Source organism: Gambusia affinis, linkage group LG23, assembly GCF_019740435.1.
Source record: "Gambusia affinis linkage group LG23, SWU_Gaff_1.0, whole genome shotgun sequence".
Classification (NCBI taxonomy): domain Eukaryota; kingdom Metazoa; phylum Chordata; class Actinopteri; order Cyprinodontiformes; family Poeciliidae; genus Gambusia; species Gambusia affinis.
In genome coordinates this window covers 4,639,647-4,662,023 of record NC_057890.1, presented here as the reverse complement: position 1 = coordinate 4,662,023, position 22,377 = coordinate 4,639,647, and the positions used below count along the sequence as shown (strand labels likewise).

The following is a 22,377-nucleotide window of genomic DNA, read 5'->3' as shown; positions in this document are numbered from 1 at the left end:
ATATATCAGGTGAAAAAATGCTGCACTTGTAGAGACACAAATTCTTACCAAGTATTTTTGGTCTACAGGCAGCTTTTTAAGTAGCTTTTTTTTTTTTGCAAGATACATGAGTTTGTTTCAATAATTCGCTAATATTGAAGAAAAAGTATTAGTTACACTTGCAGATTATTTTATTAATAGAAAAACTGTCTTGTTATTAGTGAAATAATTTGCCAGCGGAACTAGTTGTTTTTCATGAACATTAAGGAATTACTGACTTAAAACAAGCTCCAATATCTTGCTAAAAAGTAAGTAGCAAGTTAGCGCACTTGGAATAAGACAAAACTTAAGATGTTTGCATGGGAGACTAAACCAAAAATACTTGGTAAGATTTTTGTGCAATTATGCTGAAATCAACCGTCAAGTTCACAGACGTTATAATACGGCACACGTGACGAATTTGAGAAACAAACGGAGGATGAAACATGAAACGGCGAGGCATTACAGCGACTTTCTGGCTGTCAGACCTTGAGTGGGCTTTAAGGTTTTAAAGCCGCTGTTCGACTTCCACTCATACTGTACTTTCTGGTCCTGTTTCTGCACGCTGTGTGGGCTGCTGGCTCTTCAGATTGCTCCGAGCATTTCATCTCAGCCACTTTCTCCTGAGTAACTTTGCATGTTGCAGCCCCGTCAACAATTCTGCTCAAACTCATTTCTGTTTCGGTGGCGGCGTGCGGCGAGAAAACGGATTTAAACTCTCAGCAGGAGTTTTTATGCGCCTGTCCACTAGTGGAGCTTAGTGACAGGCGTAAAGTTTTTTTTATTTTTTTTTATTTTAAAACCGAGGTGTTTAAATATGCCGAGGATTTTTCCGTTTGCCTTCGTGATCGAACTGGGAGCAGGAGCGGAAACGCGCAGAAAAGGTCGAGTTTTATGAGTTCAGGGAGCGCGGCGTTTACATGCGACCGTCTGCTCTTTGTCACAGTTTGAGAGCGAAAGCCCGACAGAATGAACGGAGGCCAAGACAGTAGGCTGGACGGATGCTAACGCTCAGAGCAAGGAGGACGACAAAGTCTCAGTTTGTCACAACTGAAGGCCTGTCAAATGTGGCTATTGCAATAAACCGGCTGCGTGTCACAACTTTAACAGGACAGAATGATGCAAAAACAGTGGAAACATTTCACCCGGGCCAAATTTCGAGTCATTTCAACAACGGCCATATCTGGAAGCGGGGCAGCAGCTGCGGGATCTGCATCTTTCGCAAGCTGCTGGGTTTGGTTGGATCTTATTTGATCGCTGAGTTTTATGTACCAGATAACAAAAAAAAAAGAGACAAAAAAACTCTTATCATACATCAGAGATTATAATTCTAAGAAGTAGCTGCTATGTTGTGCAAAAAAACAAAAATCTTGCCAAGTATTTGCAGTCTACATTCTAATGAAAATATGTTGAGGGACTTTTCAGCAGGATATGGGAGCTTGTTTCCTTTCAGTATTCATTAGTATCAGATCTAGCTGCGAAAAATGTCACAACATACGACTTTGGGAAATTTGTTTAAAGACTCAAACTACAAAAAAAAAAAAATATTTTCTTTCCCCTACTGAATAGGTTTTTTTTTTAATACGAACAAGATTGTAGATCCAAAACCTCAAATGCTTTTGTTTTCTTTTGCACAGTTTCCTCGCTAACTGAAAGGCATCCAATTATTCTGAAGAAAAGTGTAAACATAGTTCATCTATTCTCAGCAATGAATCCAGTCTTCGTTCGAAAACACCTGCTGTATTTAGACAAGCTTTAATGCAGCATTTAAAAGCAGATTTGGGTGCAACAAGTCAATGTTGCCATGACAACAGAAGGAAACCAGAAACACTGGAAAAGATGGCCACTTTGTGCTACATATACGAAGATTTTAATGTAAGATTTGTAGTTTTGTCCTAAATTCATTCTTGAGTCGCGGGTCGAAGCGGCTGCATAAAAATCAATCAAGGGGCCGCAGATGGGCCCCGGGCCACACTTTGAACACCCAGCAATTTCTGCGCGCTCCTCTAAAGGCCCCACATTCTGCCATTACTGTGCTCAGCAACCCTGCAGGCTGGAATGAATAAGAGCCAAACTCTGTTCGTTAATCCAATGTTTATGTTCTGCACACGTGAGGCTGCGAGCCTTTTGCTGCAGGCGACCCGATGACGGCAGCAGCGCTGTGTGACGGAGGCCGTGGAGAGGCGCAGCGGCGCAGATGGTGTCAAGGCAGGAGTTCCCCCAGTGTCCCGCCTCCCCCACCCCAACAGCGCCGCACACAGATCAGGGGCAAGAGATCAAAAGAAGGAACCGAGACACGACAGCGAGACTGTAAACGCATTCATCGCTAAATCTGATCTGTAGAAAACAGTCAGGAGTCAAGAATCAATGTTTGTTTGTTTTTTTTACAGATTATTTATTTGTGTTCTTGACTAAATTGTCTAGAGAAAACAATTATCACAATTTTGAGGTTAATCTCAGAAATATTTGAGAAAAGACATGAACATTTCTGGGTTTCAAAAGGAATGGAAGTTGAAATCTTGCAGCTTTTGAAACTCAGAAAGTTTGAGATTAGTCTTGGAAATATTCTAGAAAAAGAAAAAGACCAAAAACTGTGCAGACAAAAATTTGCTAGAGAAAGAAAAAAAAACAAACAAACTCTGACATGTTTAGATCAATCTAAATTGTTCGAGAAAAAAGCTACGATTTCAGAGTTTCAAAAGTAATGAACATCGAAAATGTTCAACTTTTAAAACTCAAACGTTTTCTAGAAAAAACAAGGAAATTTCTCAGTTTCAAAAGTCGAAAATCTGCTAGAAAAAAACAGACATTTTGAGAATAATCCCAGATATTTTCCCAAAAAAAGGAAAATTCCTGAGTTTCAAAAGTAATGAGTCAAAAAAATGTTTACTTTTGAGACACCTTGTCCTTTCTAGAAAACTTTCTGAGTTTTTTCCCCCAAAAAATATATATCTGAGATAAACCTCAAAATTTCTCTGTTTTTTAGAGGAAATTTGCTCCATTTCTCTTTACATCTACAATGGCCCTATCGCTACTGTACATGCATAAACTGACAAAATCTGAAAGAATTTTAGGACTCCTTCTGGCTTCCAACATAGTAACATTCCTCGGAGGGAGGATGGGGGGGGGGTTTAAAAGTACCACACTTAAAGCGTGTGTTTGTCCGCTCGAATGTGAGAAAGACCCTCTCTGCGAACCCACAAGCCTCCTCCAGCTCGCAGCTTAAGTGACTTCTAATGGTGAGAGAGTCACGGTTCGAGGCAGCGCCCGGCACACAATGAGGAGCATAATTGCCTGCGTTCGACAAGGGTGGGAAATACAAGAGTGCTACAGGGAAGAGAGGGTCGTATTTACATGCTGGGGCTGTGAGCGCCAGCAGATACGGGCCGGCATTCAAACGCGACACCGCGACTGGCAGAATCGCGGACGTCACGTCACGTCACGTCACGCGGCGCCGCGTTGCGTTTTTACTCCCGGCGATGAACAGCGAGAACAGCAGAGACGGAAGATAAAGCGGAACGTGTCCGTTTTGATCTAAGCGTCAAATCAAAAATAGAATAAACATGACACGTTTATCGAAGAAGAACTTCAGGCTAAAGTGCTATAGAGAAATATCAGGACAAAAGACAGAAACTAATTGAGGCGAGGTGCGCTTTGTGGTACCATAGCAACCTTTCAGAAAACGCTCCCAGATTTACCCGAACCTTGTCCTTTAGAAACCCCTGTGACCCTAAACCCCCCCTCATTTCGTCATGTATAATTCAGTGTTTAGGTTCATATCCAACCTTTTAAAAAAAGAGTAAATATTCTTGTGCTGCCAGATAAACTTCACTGATCTGCAGGTTGCGTGGTGTGTGTTATATCAAATAACATCTTGCTATTAGACTTGTTATTGGCGTAATTCGACCCTTTGGCAGCTGACGTTATTGGCTGAAAGACAGTCAAGGCAAGTTTATTTGCATTGCACATTCAGCAACAAGCCAGTTCAAAGTGCTTTAAAATAAAATAAAATAAAATAAAATATAATACAGTAACCGATTACGAAACAAGCAATAATCATTGCATTTTGTCAAACACCGTCCTCAAAATCCTCAAATATGTCGATCAATGTTCCAGGTCTTGCGAATCAAAGGCAGATAAGTGGACGGGTTTCTAGCCTTGATTTAAAGGAACTCAGTGTTTCGGTTGTTTTGCAGTTTTCTGGGAGTTTGATCCAGATTAGCGGACAAACTGGTCAGGATGTCTTCCCGCCTCTGAGTCGAAGCGATGCCACTTAAATCCCGGTTTTCTGCTCCTTTCAACATTTAGATCACTAGCGAAATATGTCCACTTCAATGAAACCAGGAATTTCAGCGTTTTGCCCGACCAACACCATGCAGATGAGGAGGACAACGGCAACGACCTTAGAGGAGGAACTGTTGTTGGCCATTGGTCATTGCAAAAAAGTAAATTAATTAAAAATTTGCTTGGAAGAGAATTTCCTCTAACAATAACAATCTTTCGTCAAAACACTAAAACGTTACATATTATCAACAGCTTAATGTCCTCTTAAGCCACTGGAAATAATTGCACATATGGTTAACTTGCTTACAGCACTCTGAACAGAATATAATTTACTCTTCCTGGAAGTCTGCATGGTCATTATTAGCTGGAAATACTCTCCAAAGCATTTTGTGGAATTGCTACACTGGCTTTAATCACCGAGGGCAATTATCCCCTGCATAAACCAAATTATTGGACAAGAAACTCACTGCAATCGCTAAATTATTAATTGATCCCTTTAGCTACTCAAAAATGTCTGTTGCAAAAATGTTTGTAAGAGAGATTGAGTTTGGATTGGATTAATGGGGTGTAAATAGAGGTGGACTTAGAATTTGATCACAATATGTCGCAGGGCTATCGTCATAGCGATACAAATGATTGAAAATGATCACTTCATTTTTAAGGAACCATGTGTCAAGCGCCACAAAGCAAATGCTGCTCTTGAAAAACCTTCTCATTTTAAGATGGGTTTCTTTGTGATGCAACTTGCATAAAGAAGTGTGCTTTATGTCACTAAACCACACAGACGTTATCAGAATTTCATATTTACTGATATTTATTGATGTATTTGTGAAAAAAAAACCAGCGGAGAAAATCGTGAAAACATTTCAGACTTTTTTTTTTTTTAACAATTGAACTTTATCATGACAATAAATCTAAATTGTTGTGACAAGAATTTTTTCTTTTTTTTAACCGATGCAATAAACGCACACGGCGAGTCGTAAATACATTCTCATTCTCCAAAAATGACACAAATGATGAGATCTTGTGTAGCGTTGAATGCAACGTCTCTCAGCACTGGAGAAGCTCAAAATCAGTCCCAGTTCTCTGTGAGTCTGAAAGCAATACGTGAAATTATTTAACTCCAGCAAAGGGGCACGTGGTGACTTTTTTACCTCCCTTTTTCTCTCTCCCTCCTGTTTGCTCTTCCTGAATATCACTTTCTCTTTCCAGCGTTCATTAAATAACCAGGACGCTATTTCAGGGAGCTTCCCCAGAACCAACCCCACTCTGTAGTGTCTCTGTTCATGAAACATACTCCTGGTAAGGCTGGAAGCTGTGGTTGACGGATCACCAAGGTAACAGGAGAAGGCAACTATTGCATCCAAGTCCAAATTCTTTGTTCCTTCAGATGCATTTCAGATTTGTGAAGAAAAAGAGCGTGATTTAATAATGATAAGACTAATAGTTCTGTTTTTGCTTGGTGTTGCAGTTGAAGGTGATTTATGGCCACTTAGAAGATCTTAGGAAATCAGGTTATATATACTCTGCAAAGTGTCTGTGGATAAAGACTAGAGGTACATTAAATATACATTAAGCTCTAATCCCTCAAACCACAAGTAGCCTGTGAGGACGTTAACACCAGGGGTAGGGCAGAAAGATGAGAGTAAACCCAATGTGGATTTAAACATAACTGGAATGTTTTCCTCTTTGTGAAAAACGAGGCAGATTCCCACAAGACAGCAAAGCTGCAACGATCAGAAAATTTATCCTAATTTTTCTCATGACAAAACAGCTTTGATGGGCTCAAAGTTGATCGCTATCCAGGCTCTTTTGAAAGCGTCTGTGGTCGCAGAGTTTCACGGCTGCTGCACATTAGCGTGAATCTTCACAGACATTACCCTCTGTAAGTAAGCTTGAAAGGGAAAAGGTGGTTCGTCAGTGGTAACAGGCACCCCGTCAAGAGATTGCATTGCTCCACATAAAGCAGCACTCCTCTCAGGCGGTTGAAATTCCTCTTTGGCTACTCTTTCGAGAAGCCAAAGAGGAGAGTCGTTCTCTTTCACAGCACAGTTAGGCCATGGAACGGCAAAGAACTGCTGGGAGGGCTTGGACTGGGAGTGGGCTACAGGCCCAAGTGTGCGAGTGGCAAGAATGGATCAATGGGTTTGTGTACACATTTCAAACATGCAGGGGTTTCTTCTTTTCCTTTCTACTTTTCCTTTTAGAGCAGGGGTGGGCACTCCTGGTCCTCGAGGGCCAGTGTCCTGCAACTCTTAGATGTCTCCCTGGTCCAACACACCTGAATCCAATAGCTGAATCACCTCCCAAGTGCAGTCAGGTTTTCCAGAGTCCTGCTAATGACCTCATTATTTGACTCAGGTGTGTTGAAGTAGAGATACATCTAAAAGTTTCAGGACACCGGCCCTCCAGGACCAGCAGCGCCCACCCCTGCCTTACAGAGTCATCTAACCCTATCTAATGCATCTTCTCTCACCAGCTACCTTCGGTCCTCTTTCAATATCCTTGAATCTCATCTTTGCTCTTCCTCTAGGCAGTTCCATCCTCAGCATCCCTCTACCGATGGACTATCCCTCCAGCACATCTGACATGAGCTGTTCATTCCTGACATTATCCACTTCCCAAAGAGAACCTCAACATCTTCATTTCTGCTACATCCTGTCTCTTTGTCTAAAGCCAAACATCGCTGGTTTCACCACAGTCCTGTACGCCTTTCCTTTCTCACTGATACTTTTATCACACCTGACACTCTGCTACACCCATTCTGACATCCTTCCACAGGATTCTTCACTTATATTCCACATTCGCTGTTGCTCTGGACCGGTGACCCTAAATCCTTTCCGTTTTGGAATTTGACAATGTATGACCATTGCACAGTCATAAGAGACGGGGTTGTATAAACCCCATGAGAGTTTAACCCTTTGCGCGGTCCAGTGGGATCACATTGACCCTGTGTGTGCGTTAGCAACTTTTTTTTTTGGTGTGTTTTGGTGTATTGGGAACTGACGGTCTAACAAGACACACCCATCCCCTCCTTGTTGTCTGACCGTGACATCTGCCGTGTTCCTGCTGAGCATCGCACCACAACTTTAATTAAATGTCATCTTTTTATTAACTTTTTATTCACTTTTTATTAAGTTTTATAAGTATGACTTTATCTGTCAAACAATGTCATTCTGATCTTGTTTGCTGTTCTGTTCATTTTGGTGTGGGTGGGCAGGTGGGCCACAAAGACTCATTATTCATTAATGTATAGGGACAGAAAATTAATCTGTATAAATAAATATGATTAATAATACCAAGAATAACAATAGAAAATTTATATTCATAACAATCAGGCAATTCAAAATTGTCACACAGAAAAGAAATCAAGAGAAAGATGATTGCATATGGTCTACCTGGTTGAGAAGCACACACCAGTTTTTTAGTGGCATAAATGGGATCAAAAGTTCCTAATGGCATTTCAGCTGCACCCTAAATTACTAGTAAGAATAGTAAGTATGCCAGTACTTGCTGAAGGAAAGTCTTTTTGTTCATGTAAGGCAACACAATTCAATTTTGTTGACTTGAAAATGTATTTTCCTAAATAGCTAACCAAATAGGTTAGTTTATTGCTATTATGGTTTGCATTTCAAGAAGCTCAAAGTAAACCATCTGTTTAAGCTTTAAACAGATGCTTTAAACTTTAAAGGTTATCCCAGCAGTCAGAATAAGGTAGTGTCTTCTAAACTGAAGGACACGAGGGAGAGAATCAACGTAAATATTCTCAGTGAAGTCTTCCATCCAATATTAGACATTAAAGAACAGAGCAGGTGTCCAGGTGTTTCTTTTTAACAGCTTCAGAAGTTGCTACAAGTACACAATAGCAGAGAGCGATCTCGACAAGCAGCGGGCCTTTAACCTCTTCTTTCAGAGACGTGACTCCGCGTTTGTACTGCCGAGCCCCTTTGGGGTTTCTACTGAAGTGCGAACGTGGCCATGCGTGAAATCTTCAGCCTGTGAGCCCCCTGACAAAGAATGCTCGGAAAGGGCGGCGAGGGGCATCTCTGGGTCCCCAGAGGGCTGGATCCAGTGGAGAATTACTAATAGGATTGGTTCTGCCAGGTCTGTATCGGTGAATCACAGACAAAAGATCTGGCGCTGCACCGGTGGGGATGAGGTCAGCTCACTTTTACTTCGCTCGCTGCACAAAGCTGATTCAACGCAACAAGGAATTAATTGCTTCTTCGTCATTCTGAGTCATCCGATACGAGTCTAGCACTGAGGCTAGCTGCATTCATATTAAAGCCATCCTTAAACAATTACAGGGTCTCGCTGAAGGTGACGTCTAAATCAACTGAATAGTAAAGGGCTTTTTTTTTTACTCCTGCAGGGATGATTCCAAAGATATTGCAAAGTTACAAACGCCTAATGTCTTTTTTTGGGGGGGGTTTTCTAAGATTGTCGCTTGTGATCATCCTGTAGTGCAGGGGTCACCAATCTCGGTCCTCGAGGGCCGGCATCCAGCACGTTTTAGTTTTCTCCCTGGCGGCACAAACAACCTTTTCAGCATGTCAATGTTCTTCTTAGGCCTTCTAACGAGCCATCATCTGATTCAGGTGCGTTAAACCAAGGAGAGAACTAAAACATGCAGGAGGCCGGCCCTCGAGGACCGAGAATGGGGACCCCTGCTGTAGTGTGTGGTGTGTTACGGTAGATCAGTGCTTCTCAATTCCGGTCCTCAGGCCCCCCTGCTCTGCATGTTTTAGGTTTTTCCCTCCTGTCACACACCTGGATTGAATCTATGGGTGATTAACAGGGTTCTACAGCACTTGATGATCATGCAATGATTAGAATCACCTGTTCTGGAATAGAGCCACATCTAAAACATGCAGAGCAGGGGGGCCTGAGGACTGGAATTGAGAAGCACTGCGGTAGATTGTTGTGGCCCCTCCGATCTAAATCAGGGGTTTTCCCCACTGGGAGCGTTAACGCAGAAAGCGCGGATTCTCCTCCGTGCTTACAGAGGGGAAATTACAGAGGGGAATCCCAAACAGCTGACAGGCGCAACCCGAAGTCCAGCAGACATTGGAGATGATATGTGGAAATAACATTAATGTTTATAAAACATTTGGTGCAAAGAATACAGAAATGACGAGGGGAGGAGCTGGAGCGAAATTGTTACAGCAGTTGATGAACCCGGTAACATTTCAGCTGTTCTTCGTTAACAGAATGAAAATCATAGGTTCTAATGATTTTCATTCAGTCATGACGTTACGCTGACACTAGAGCCACTAGTAGATCGTAGTAAAGCATTGATTAATGCCTGGTTTTAACATGAGTTTACTGGACTTGTAGCCATTATGTTGTGCCCACTGTTGGACATCACACGGCACATCGAACCCGATCGAACCCGAACTGTTATACCTAGGATTTCTGTCGGCTAATGTGTGATTTCTCAGGTTTTGAAAATGGGCCGACAATCGGCTGACAGCTCTAAGATCATGTAGTGTGTGTTGGGCATTACACTGAGGATATGAGGAAGGGAGGGTCAGTGGAGAGCAGCGGAGTTGAGCCTTTTTTCATTCAGTGTCATCAACAGAAAGAGAAAAAGGCCAGAAGAGACGATAAAGCCGATAATTAAAATAACGTTGATAGTTTTAATTTATCATACGATTAATTGATTTATCGTTTATCGCGACAGGCCTACTTTCACCGCACTTATGATCCAGATATCTGAACTTACAATATTTTTTAATTTGGTTTTGACCATGCAAAATACCTATCTTAGATGTCTCTAAATATATTCTGACTGGTATAAATTATGTTAGATTTACCTTTGAGTTGAATGGAGGCTTCAATTCAAGATGACTAACTACTATGAATTACTATCTACAACATGTTTCAGATATTTACAATTAAAATACGACTAGTCATAAAGTAAATTGGAGCCATCTTGTGATAATTCAAATTAAAGTTATGTTGAATGACACCATAATCTTAAATGTGCTTGTAAATAGTAATTAAATAGATTTTACTCGTGCAAATTAAAGTGCAGATATACTGAAAGAAAATAATGACTGGAATTATAATTCTGACTCATCAAAATTCCTCTTCAGATATCTCGAAATTAGTTAGAAATATCTTTAGACAATTTTCTATTTGAGATATATTGAATTAACTTTCTGACTAGTCAGAATCCCATGATATCTTGAATTAGTATTCCATCTAGTCAGAACGTCACAGATTTACGTAGCATTTAGACATTTCAATAAAACAAGAAAAAAGTAGAAAAACACAAAAGAAAAAAAAAAAAAGGAGCCAAACAGATTTCAATCAGCTAAAATTAAAGATCCACAAGCTTTCTGGAACTTCAATAAACAGGAATAATCAGGCTCCTTACACAAGATAAAGTTGTACTGCAGTTCCCAGGATGACTTGCTTTGCCAAAAACCCCATCCACTGCCTCTCAGATAATTAAATGACAGGAAAAGACATCGTTTTTTGTTTTTTTTTATTTCAAATTTGCTGTATTCCAACAAAGTTTTAATGTTTTGTCTTAATTTCACGTGAATAAATTTGGCTAACCAAGGCGGTACTTAAAACTCAACCTAGTCCGTTTTTTTCTTTTTTGGTTTCCCTTCTGTTTTGAATTGGTTTTGAGATGTGGGAATGGTGTAAAAAAAAACAAAAACAAAAAAAACAATCAATTTCAATCAATGCCCTGTCCTTGAGAAGTGTTGAATCCTTAAGATTCAACACTTAAGAGCAAATGGATCTTCATTAATTATTTAGCACCATGTCTAAAGATTTAGCTGCAGTACACAGGCAACAGAGAGACCACACCTATAACATGTAACAAAGACGTCATATTTACCTTTTACAACCCATGCCCACTGTATCTTGTTACAGGAGATTATTTTTCCCCCTTCAGGCAATTAAAACAAACTTTATGCCTCGTTTTATTATTTTCTTAAATGTACACAATACATTACATTTTACACTTTTTTCTATGAACCCATGTGTGTCTTTGCTAAAGAGACTGACAAGCTAACAGTATAATCACGTCTATTTTGCAGGAGGACGGCTGTGAAAAGGTATTCAGCATGTTTTGACTTTTTTTGAAACATTTGAACGTTTCAGATCAAGAAAATTTCAACATCAGACATAGATGACGTCAACATGATCACTAGGGGGAAATGCCGGCCCACACACGATCTTCCTAAATTGTATTCCTTTATCTAAGCTGAGCAACATGTGAGGTTGCGTCAAAGCATCTCGTCTGGGTTCAAGTTCACTTTGAATAGACCAAACCCTGCATTCATTATGTTCATGAGATTCTTTTTTTTATGTTCCTTTATGAGTTTCCTGACTGAGACCGAATTACAAGAAGTCATCCAGAATATAATCAGACCATCAAACTACCACCACCATGTAGTGACTGTTGGTTTGAGGTTATTTTTCTGAATATTTTCCCAAGATGTTGTTTGACAAATGTGAACCTAGTCTTTGCGTTATTGATCTTTGTGGTTTTGACCTTGCAATCCTCCCACTGATGACGTTTGTTCTTATTCTTGAATCTTAAACACTGACCTGAGGCCGGTAGTGCTTTCATTGGTGTTATGGGTTCCTCCATTGTGACCTCCTAGATGAGTCATCCATGCGCTTTGATATCAATTTTGATTGATTGGCCAATGCTGAGCAGCCGGATGTGGAGCAAACATATTTTCATTATTTCTACATATGATGAGGTAGGATTGATAGCCTTTTTCCCCCACAATAAATAAAATTAGAATTTCAAAACTATATTTCTATTCACTCAAATCACATTTGTCTGATATTAAAAAAGCTTAAGGAACAAGAAACTTTTTAAGGTGCAAAGTCTTTTTGCTTTTGTAACTTTTGGACACATATCCACTCTTTAAATATGATATTTAGGCTTTTTTTGTATGCATTTCTGCTTTTCATCTCAACCACACACCTCTTGAAAGCAACAGGAAGAGAGTTCCAGGTGGGCGGCAGCGGCCTTAAAATATCCAGCCCTCGTACGAGACGCTGTGGCGAATTAACCCTCTGTGGGATCTTTTAAAAGAACAAAGAGGAGCGCTGCTCAGCGTCGCACCCAAGGTCAAACATGCACTTTCCACTTCATGCTGCAAAATGCTTCATTCATAGTCAAATGCATATCATGCTGCCCAAAGCTGGTGTGTTTCTTTAAAAAAAAAAAAAAAAAAAAAAAGAAGAGAGAAACACAAAACCACGGTTCTCCTTTGTGGCAGCAACAATAGACGTACTTTCCGGTGCGGCCGTTACTCACGTCCCATCACTTGCTCGTTTGTCAAGAAACAAAAGAATATATACAAACATCGTTCACTTAAAATGACTCATACTGAATCGAATGTGATAAAACAGCTGTTAAGACAGCACTATCTGTTTTCTTTTGTTTTTTGTTTTTTTCAAATGGATTCTTAATTGCCCTATGAATATTGCAGGATTGTTGCGGAGACCTTGACAAAGGGAAGGAATCCGTCACAGGGCCCCAGCGTCGTTGCTTCTGCTGAATCTGGCACTTTAATCTGCTGCCTAATAATTTAAAAGTTCTCTCGCGAGGGGAGGAAGAGGGCGAGAGCGTTCGTCATTCTGGTTGGAAGCATGCGGCTGTGTGTGAAAGGAGGGAACAGACAAACAGACGGAGCGAGCAAGGCCTGATGGGATGCTGTTTATAGCAGGCAGCGGAAGTGCGAGGCACGTTTGGGTCCAATCATGCATGCAGAAAGAGTCTCCCTCATTAACTATCCAACAGGCCTCTCGCTATCTGTTCTTTTGCATGTGCGTCAACACACTCCGTCTATCCCGCGTTAGTTAGCTGGAGGACTTGGGATACACCAGTTGATCAATACAAGCAATCAAACGGGAAGAGTACAGTTGCAGTTGAAGGAAAATTCTGCGTTCATCATAACATGTAGCATTACCATGCAAGCTGAGGCATGTAGAGTCTACTTTGTGGTACCCTGCAACCTTCCCTGCAGTCTTCAACAACAGTTTTCCGGCCCACGGGACATTTGTAGTCGCCATTAGTGTGGAGCAACATTGATGTTTGCTGATCGTTCACTCGTTCAGTATAATCTAGTCTTTGCGAGATTTAGGGGGGGGAAAAAAGGCAAAAACGTGTTGGTGAGTGTTTTCTAGCGATGCCTTTTGGCCAACTACATTGACACCTTGGCTCCATTTCAATTTAGAAAACAGATTATCCTCTTCAGGCTGAGATAGGATGTTGTGTCCATAACTCTTGAGCTATTTATTTTTTTTTTTTTTGCCACACAAAGGAGATCTGCACTTACTGAAAGAAAATTGCACCCAACTCCACCTGTGATTAACGCACCCAGTGCCACACTGCAGTGAAAAGTTGAAAGTTAATGTCCTGTTTGAAAGTTAGTCGAACATTTTAAGCTACGAAGCAAAAACCTAACATGGTGCTGCACATCGAAGCCAAACATCTCTAGGTTGGACTTGTTTGTCTGACAGGCGTTCCTCCAGATGTCTGATGTAAGCCTAGGTCGTGTAATCATTTGGAGACAAATCTTGTTTTAACTCATTTTCTTAAACTTTGCGATACAACAACCTAACCGATGCCTGTAGAGCAGTGGTCTCAACCTGCGGTCCTCAGGGGGCAGCGTCCGACAATGTTTGGATTTCTCTCTGCTTCAGCATACTTGGTTTCAATATTAACTCATTAGAGAAAGTTTGGCCATTTAATTTTAATGTGTAGGACAAGGGACACATCCAAAAGTTGCAGGACTCTGGCCCTCAAGGACTGCAATTTGACACCACTGCTGTAGAGTCTGACATGGAGCTCCATCTTCTCCTTCTCAATAACACTCTTAAAGCAGGTGTTGCATCTGAAACGTTCTTACCAAACCATAGTGCCGCTTATCGATCGTCTTCTCCCTCCAGAAACAAGTATTATAGAGAAAACACAGAGGCTTGTTGAGAAAAATAAAAACTTAGCGAACAATGCTGTGACCAGCGGCTAGTGCCAAAGCCACCACCAAACTCCCAAAACATCTCGCATCACATTTAAATTTGGTTGAAGCCCCACCGACGTGAGGTGCTGAGCGCTCCTGATAACCAATGCAAGAACAGTTTCTACAGGAAGAGTAAACCCGTTCAGGCCAGTGATTGGCAGGTCGGACAGACATGACTGGCAGTGGTCGCAAACATGCCCGGCGGTGTGCCGTCAACGCCCACGCCGTTCTCCTACTCAGAGTCGGCTCTGCTGCCGTTTACCCGTCAGATCCTATTTACTCAGCCAGGCCTTGCCGACTGTTTGCAGGAGATCATCTGCATTTCCCCCCCACCACCACGCTGGGTGGCCTCGGATCATCTGAGTAAGCAGTCAGCTGAGCGCACCTGTGGATCTGACCTGCAAGGATCAAATTGTGAGGTCGCTCTGCATCGCCCCTATCAGCGAGAGGAAAGCAGCTAAAAAGGCACGCACAAGAGGAGGATTAGTCATCCGAGCGACACTACAGCCCCTTTGTTTTTGTTGCATCACTGATCCAAAACTAGCAACCCGACACAGAAGGCGTCACTGAGCAATAAGGGCTCACGCTCGAGCAGGTCCCTGAAATCAGCTTCGCGGACAAGCCGGATATCAATGAAAACAGGCTGGGGTGATGAGTGGTGATGTTGCCATGACAACAGGCAGGCTGAGCGTGCAGCCTGGCTTTAGTATCTTCAGGCATGCGGCAGGCAACATCCAGACGGTTTGAGTTTTTAACCTCTTAAGTGGCAGGAAGCAAGCTGCAGTCTCTGATGGGATCATGGGATGAGGGTTAGGGGTGTGTGTGTGTGTGTGTGTGTGTGTGTGTAGGTGGGTGAGGGTGAATGAGGGTGAAGGATGTTTGTCTTTGTTTAAGGGGCGGATTTAAAGTCAGGCATCGGTAAATGCTCTGCTTCAGAGGGCAGATATGAGAATGAGAAAGGTGTTATTTCTTGCTCTTTTTTTTTTTTTTGGTTGTTACCATCCAGATCCAGAAAGGGCCAACTACAGAGACACGAGAGGGACAAACAAACAGATTAACACATGGCAGCACAGACATACACACACAGGCAAAATCCGAAAACAGAAAGAAACACAGTCAAGCTACAACTATGACTCACAACCCAACGTAAACAATTAGAAATTAAAGAGGCAGTATTTAGGGTCTGAGAAGAGCCATTGATTCCACTGTTGCCTGTTGTTATCTGTACCTGCGAGCAGGAGTCTGCTAAGGTTCTCCTCGGATGTTTATGTTCAGCCCTGAGTTTTTTGACCCTGTGAACTTTGCGTCGCAACAGCAACAATGAAACCTCCAGTCAAAGGAGGGCGCTAAACGCTCAGCAGACCAAAAATAATAAGAGTCAGATCACGACCAGAAGAAGAAAAACAGTGACAGCATCAGGTTGCTGTTGGGAAAATACAGCAAGTCAGAAGATTCTTCTGTTTTCGCCCATTCATCCCTCCAGAAGAAATACAAAACGGCAATGGTTCCCTGGGGAGAAGTCACCTTCCCTTCAAAGTAGACTGAAGAAATCAGTTTGTACTGAAGACTGCATGTACCTGAAACAGTCTGTAGGAGTTGACAACATCTGTTCTCAGATGAAAGGCAGTACGTGGCCAGAAGTTAGCATCTGATTTGTAGCTTCCTTTTGGGCCTAAACTAAAGGCACCCAGTCAACTTTAGTTGAAAATGGAAAAGAATTTGACATCTCAAACATGGACTGGGTTTTTCTACACCGATTTCAGATTACTTAATATGTGAGTCATTGAACACATCATTTGTGAAAAACTAAAGGAGAATTTTGTTGTCCTCTAAACAGTGAAAAGTCCAAAAAATTCTTCAAGATTTCTCTTTGACCCTTCCAGAGCCTTAAAATGGTTGCAAGTAGTAGAAACGAAAACGGCTGCTGGATAATTAGACCAAAACCTTGGGTTGAAGTTTCTTCCTTATTTGGGTAGGCACAGGAAGCAAAGATTCCTTGCTTGCCAGCGCTGTGTTTTTGGGAAGTCGCAGCTGTACTTAACTCCATCACAGCACCTCGTCAGTGAGCTGGTTCAGGGCCCCTGAGGGGGATCTTTAACACAAACACCAGCGTTCATTAAGTCATGTTTGCCTCAGTCAAACATGAAGGGTTTTTGTGTGTATACATATTAGAGAACATGATTATGTTCTGCACCGACAGCTGTATGGGTGTTTCAAACAAGCATTGCGCTCCATCAACTCTTTGCTGAAACCAAACATGATATTTATTAGTATTAAGTCCCTGATAATTGCTAACATTTTGGGTATTTGGTAGAAAAATTTAATTTTTAGACCACTTTAAAACAATACAATCATATACTACAACATGGATTAGTCAAACATGGGATTGGATTCTTTAAAATATAATGGAGTTATTTAAAAAAAAGAAAAAAAAAGAAAGGGGAATTTTTGGTTTTCCTTCAAATATTGCTAACATCTCGGCTTCTTTTTCTGTTTCATTTCATCCTGTTAGCTTAATGCATCACTCCGACTTAGTAGTTATAGAAGCTCAACTTGGATTTGTGTACTTTTATTAATTAAATGTATCTGGGTTAGGGTTAGATTATGGACCAGGGCAAGTGGAGAAAACAAAATATTGATCCTTCATGCAATCCTCCGCCCGTCCATATGACCTCGGAACTTGAGACCACAGATTCCTCTGATCGATCAAACTGTAAGACAAATAAACATTCAACAGAGCTATTGACTTTTGTGTGCTGTATTTCAGCTTCTCAACTGTAATGATTGGGAAGAAGAAAACAAATACGGTTCCTCCAAAAATGTACTTAGTGTAGAGTCAGATATGGTGTTTGTGTTTGGTTAACTCTTGTTCTTATGTAAACCAACAATACTGCTTCCTTTGTTCAAACATCAACCTCATAGTCTTTTTTTTGTGGCACCACCTGTAGACAGTGAAGAGGAGGAATGATGTAATCACAGTGTATGAAACCATCTTTATCTGCTGCTCTGTTTATAACCAACTGTTTGTTAGAATCAAGAGCTTCACATACACTGACATGATGCGCAAAAGGCCGACTAGCTGATGGATACATAGAGGAAAAATGGTTCCCATATAATATCATCACCATCCTGAAATAATGCAATCACTCTTTACCTAAAGTGATTTTTTTGGCCCAATAAATTTTCTTTGGTAAAAAAAAAAATGTCTTAGGCTATTATTTTAGGAAGGCGATGACATGTGAGTAATGTCTAAAGAATGCAAAAGCTGCTCACTATTTAAGTTGAAAACCAGCTGTGGTTTATGGATGCATCTTAAAAAATCAATTAAAAGTTCATTTCAGTATTTCAGCTCAAGAGAGAAACTTATGACAGATGATGTAGTCCAACTGTTTTTAAGTTACTTTTGATCATCATGTCGCTTCTAATAAAAACCCAAAATTTTGTTTTTCACATACATTTGAAAAATACATATAGAAATATATTATATTATATTTAGCAGAAATGTGGGGCCTTTTCATGTACGTCCGGTTTTTGGTTGAGGCTCCTTTTTTATCAGTCCATCACTGTGGCGCAGCATGGAGGCGTGTCGTTCTGTTCTGCTGCATTTTATCAGTCTGGTGTCCGAATTTTGACCATAGTCATTTAAGCAGGTATTAGTGGCGGTTTCATATCCTAGTTTTATTTTATGTGTTTTGTTAATATAGCAAACAATAGTATTTCTTTGTTATTTTTAAGCCAAGAAAAACATTAACTTGCATGTTCTTAATATGCATATTTGTTTAGGTTTTCCATTTGCTGCAAGCTGATCTTAGACTTTAATATAATAAACACTTTAAGAGTGTTATTCGGTAATATTCAAGATTTTGAAGACACAACATGCTTTGTAACCCATAAAGACAAAACTGACAGATCCAAAAATGCTTGTTGGATTCACTAAGGTTATGCCTGCCTTACATTAAATCATCAGAACTTTTGTGAGACAAAAAAAAAAAAACTGGATAAATCTGTAAGGAGGCAAATACTTTTTCAAAGTATTAGATTTTACATTTAAAGTGAAGTATAGAAAAATAAAAAATAAAAACTTTTTGGTATTAAATGTTATCGAGGTGCAGCTGGACAATAAGCATAATTGAGAGCGGGCTCCCCTGCCTCGGGCCTCAGCTAATATTGGACCGCCTCTGGGTTTAATCCTTCTTAAAGTGATAGTTAGCAGTACAAAAACAACACATTATGATATATTTAAATATGTGAACTCTCTAAGAGTGGGTTCTTAAGAAACATAATATGCGTAAAGATATAAGCAGCTAAGTTCTGACATGATCAACATCAACAAGTGTGGGCTGTGGCACGCGTTTGGCACTGAGGAACCTGCTTGGTTCGGTCTAATAGAGGAAATGAGACCACTCGTTAATGCTCTCAGAACTCTTTTAGCTGATTTGTTTCAAACTACAAAGCTGTGCGTTTCTGTGAATGAAAACAACAATTAAAAAAAGGGAGAAAAGAAAAAAAGAGAGTGAGCCGCCATATGCGCGCGGCGGTGCGCCCTTACCCGCGCCGCCCTGGAGGAGTACGGGTCCTCGAACAGGTTCCAGATCACCGGCTGCCACTTCCTCCACAGGCTGACGTTCCCGTCCGCTGCCACGTCCTCGATCCCGAGCCTCTTGCCGACCTCGTCGTCCTCCTCGCAGGTGGTGTCCACGTTGAGCTCGAACACGTCCAGCGCCTCCTCCGCGTCGCGGTGCTGCCGGTAGGTCATCCAGCAGCACGGCTCCACGTCCGTCTCATCGATGCCCCAGAAGGAGAGCTCTTCCTCGAACAGCGGTCCGCACACGTCCGCCGGGCAGTGCAGCTTCCCGGTACGGTAATAGTTGAGCACGTAGGCGAAGACGCCCGGGTGGCGGTCGAAGAAGTACTCGTTGGTCCGCGCGTTGTATTCGATGAAGCCGGGGACTTGTTGCAGCTGGTCCAACACGGAGTCGATGTCCGAGTCGGAGGCGAGCAGGGCCAGGCGCGTCCCCGGCAGGGTCTTCAGGGTGCTCTTGTAGGTTTCGTGCCTCGTGCCCCCGACGTTGAGGATTATCCTCTCGTTGTCGTCGAACTTGCCCATCGCTCCGTTTCAGACATGACTCGATGGGATCTCAGGGAGAGACGCCGAGACGGAGGTGGTCGGTGCGCATCGCGCGGTCCGCTCTGACGGCCCAGCGACGCCCGGAGGCTGCAGGATGATCCGAACCCGCGCAGACTGTGGGGAGCCGCCGCCGCTGCTGCTGCTGATGTTGATGCTGCTGCTGCGCGTCTCCGGCGTCCCCTGCCCCTCTCTCCAAGACGCACAGCCGCCTGCCTCGTCAGCGTCCGGCACGCCGCCTAAAACAGCGGAACGCGCAACAGCACTCTGGGAATCGATGACGGCATCGTCGTTAGAGGCTGTCTTGGAAAAACTAATCCGCTCCGTCTTCTGTCACGTCGTTCTCATTGTTGTTGCTGTTGCCAGTGAAAACCGATCCGCGCCTGCATCTTCGGAGCCGGGGGTGTCAGCAGAAGCATCTGCGGAGAAAGACATGTCAGTCAGAAATTCACGTTTCTCAAACCCAACGAAAAACAAAGAAAAAAAGAAAAACCGATGGAGAATGAAACAGAATCAACAGGTCTTCAGCTGCACTTTGCGTTCAAGGATGAATGTAGTGGCAGACGAGACCAACGCCCACCAGCCACCACACCGCACCACCCCCCAGCTGAAGGGTTTCCAAGCGCGCTGCCACAAAGTTGAGGAAAAGGGGGAAGTTTATTATCTTAGACAAGCTAGAATTTATGAAGTTTTATCAGGTTTCAGAACAGCCTGGAGAAGTATTGAACACTGATATTTGAGTACTTTACAGGTGTGAGTAAAGGTAGAAAAATAAGAGACTAGGAACATATTTATTTTCCAGACTTCAGTCCTTATGTGAGTGTTAAAAAAAGTAGTTGCATCATTTCTCTCTTTCTTTGTCTTCCTCGTGTTCTGCCTTTCTTTTAGCTTCACTTTTCTTCCTTTTTCTGTTTCCTTCCGTCGTTGCTATCTGCATTGTGTCCTTTCCATTCTTAAGACTGACCTTCTTCTTATATCCTCTTCCTTTATATCCTTCTTTCCCCTCCATTCTCGTGTCCTACTCCTCTTTTCTTGGACGTCTCTCTCTCTCTCTCTCTCTCCCTTGACTCCGTCTTCGTTTGCTGTCGTTCTTTCAGTCCTTCATTGCAGTTTCCATATTTAAGGACTGGCCCCTGTGAATAGTTTCGGCGGGACGAGGTGGGGCTTTCAGCCGTATCAAAATCGGTTTGTTTCATTATTTTTGCAAAACTGCAACGGAAGCGCTTTTTCCTCATCACACCAGTCACATGATCAATAACCGGATGTTCCCACTGGCGCAAACCACGAAGAAGACAGAAGAACTGGCTGGGAAGCGGGTGTTGGGCACAGTACAATTCATCCCGCAAATTAATTTCTTTTTGCGTTTTTATTTGAACAATAAGCAAATATATTTGAAGATTTGAAAACCTCAATAATTAAGGAATAATTTTTGTAACTATAAATTATACTTATGTGTGTGTGTGTGTGTAAAAACAGAATAAACATCAAAATTGCATCCTACTGATGGTACATTTAAATCAGAGGATCATAGTGAGAAGGATTTGACTAAAGTTAAATCAAGTTATTTTTTTTAGGAAGATGTAAGACAGGCCGTTGCCTTTGTTTTCTTTTCGCCTCGCTGTAGTTCTGGCCTCAAAACGGTCCCATATCATTTCCCCCCAGTTGTTCTTTTCTAGTTAAATCATGAACCCTGACCTTACCTGAGATAGTGGTCTGCAGTGTTTTAGACGTCGGTCTGGGCTCTTCTGTGACCCTCTGGATGAGTCTTCAATGTGCTCTTGGAGTGATTTTGATACGTTAAGTTGACCACTCCTGGGAAAGTTCCATCTTGTGTCCATTGGTGGATAATGTCCCTTTTTTTAACATTTAATTCTCAGAAAATGGCTCTATGAGCTGCTTTTTGAGACCTAACAACCTACTTGATGTTGTCAGACTGGTCTTGTCTATGCAATTTCTTGATAATACATTCTGTTGTAAAGCAAGCCTGGACGAAGATTTGATCAGATTAAATTTAGCTCTTGAGCCTAATCAGTTCAACCAGGATTTACCAAAGGGTACGATTACTTTTCACATTGGGTTGGATTGGTTTGGTTGAACGTTTCTTTCACCATTCTGATCCTTTTCATCAAACTCAATGTGACTCATCAATCCTCAGTTGCTATAGATAGTAGCAGGTGGTTCCTTTCAGGGAGACAGCCAAGCACTCCCAGTCATCAGCTGGCAGATTTTGCCGTAAGGAGCCACGAAGCAGCCGTCAGCCAGAAGGCCCGTCGTCTGACAGTGTGAGAGGAGGAGAGAGGAACATCTTCAGGGAATCTGAGCACAGCTCAATCAACGAGAAGACACACCGCGGGTGATTTTTCCCATAATTACATGCGTCATTATCCACTGATGTAAGAAATGTTTGTAGAACAGCAACCTCTGAGTGACCCAATTACCCCAAGATTGCACAGAGGCAATCTTTCTGCATTTCAATGTCTTGTTTCTAAATGTGAAAGGTGTAACCACACCATTGTCTCTGTTCAGCAGTGTGAAAGAGGGGGTGTGACACCAACTTTTTAGACGCCATCAACCGAGTTGAAACTGGATGAAGCAAACAAACACAGAATCCGTCCAGTTGTTTTATATTACATTCATCTGGTGGATTTAAAAGACTCTTCTAGTAATGGTGACATTTTTATGCAATAATTTTAACTGGCAGCAAAAAAGAATCTATCATTCATCTTTCATTTGTGGCAATTAGAGTAAAAACGTCTTCTGGTCACTTTACAGCAACATTTAACAAGGAAATAATTTAAAAAAATCCCAGTAGCAGCAAATTCACTGACTTTACCAAGACTTTGGGTGGATCCATACCAGCCCTGGAACTGGACTATAGCGCAGGGTATTCTGGGTAAATGCATACCTGCTACGTCTCCCGTTTTGGCTGGGAAGCTACCATTTTTT

At 41.9% G+C, this 22,377-nt stretch overlaps 1 protein-coding gene across 1 annotated transcript in view; it reads right to left on the bottom strand.

Moving 5' to 3' along the window:
- Window positions 1–20,028, bottom strand: part of kcnc2 (potassium voltage-gated channel, Shaw-related subfamily, member 2) — a 61,413-nt gene extending 41,385 nt beyond the window's left edge. Inside the window, exon 1 of the mRNA XM_044108205.1 lies at window positions 18,856–20,028. Within this exon, the coding sequence (XP_043964140.1) occupies window positions 18,856–19,413 (558 nt within the window). The 5' untranslated portion in view covers window positions 19,414–20,028. The remainder of the gene's footprint in view (window positions 1–18,855) is intronic.
- Window positions 20,029–22,377: the final 2,349 nt, after the last annotated feature.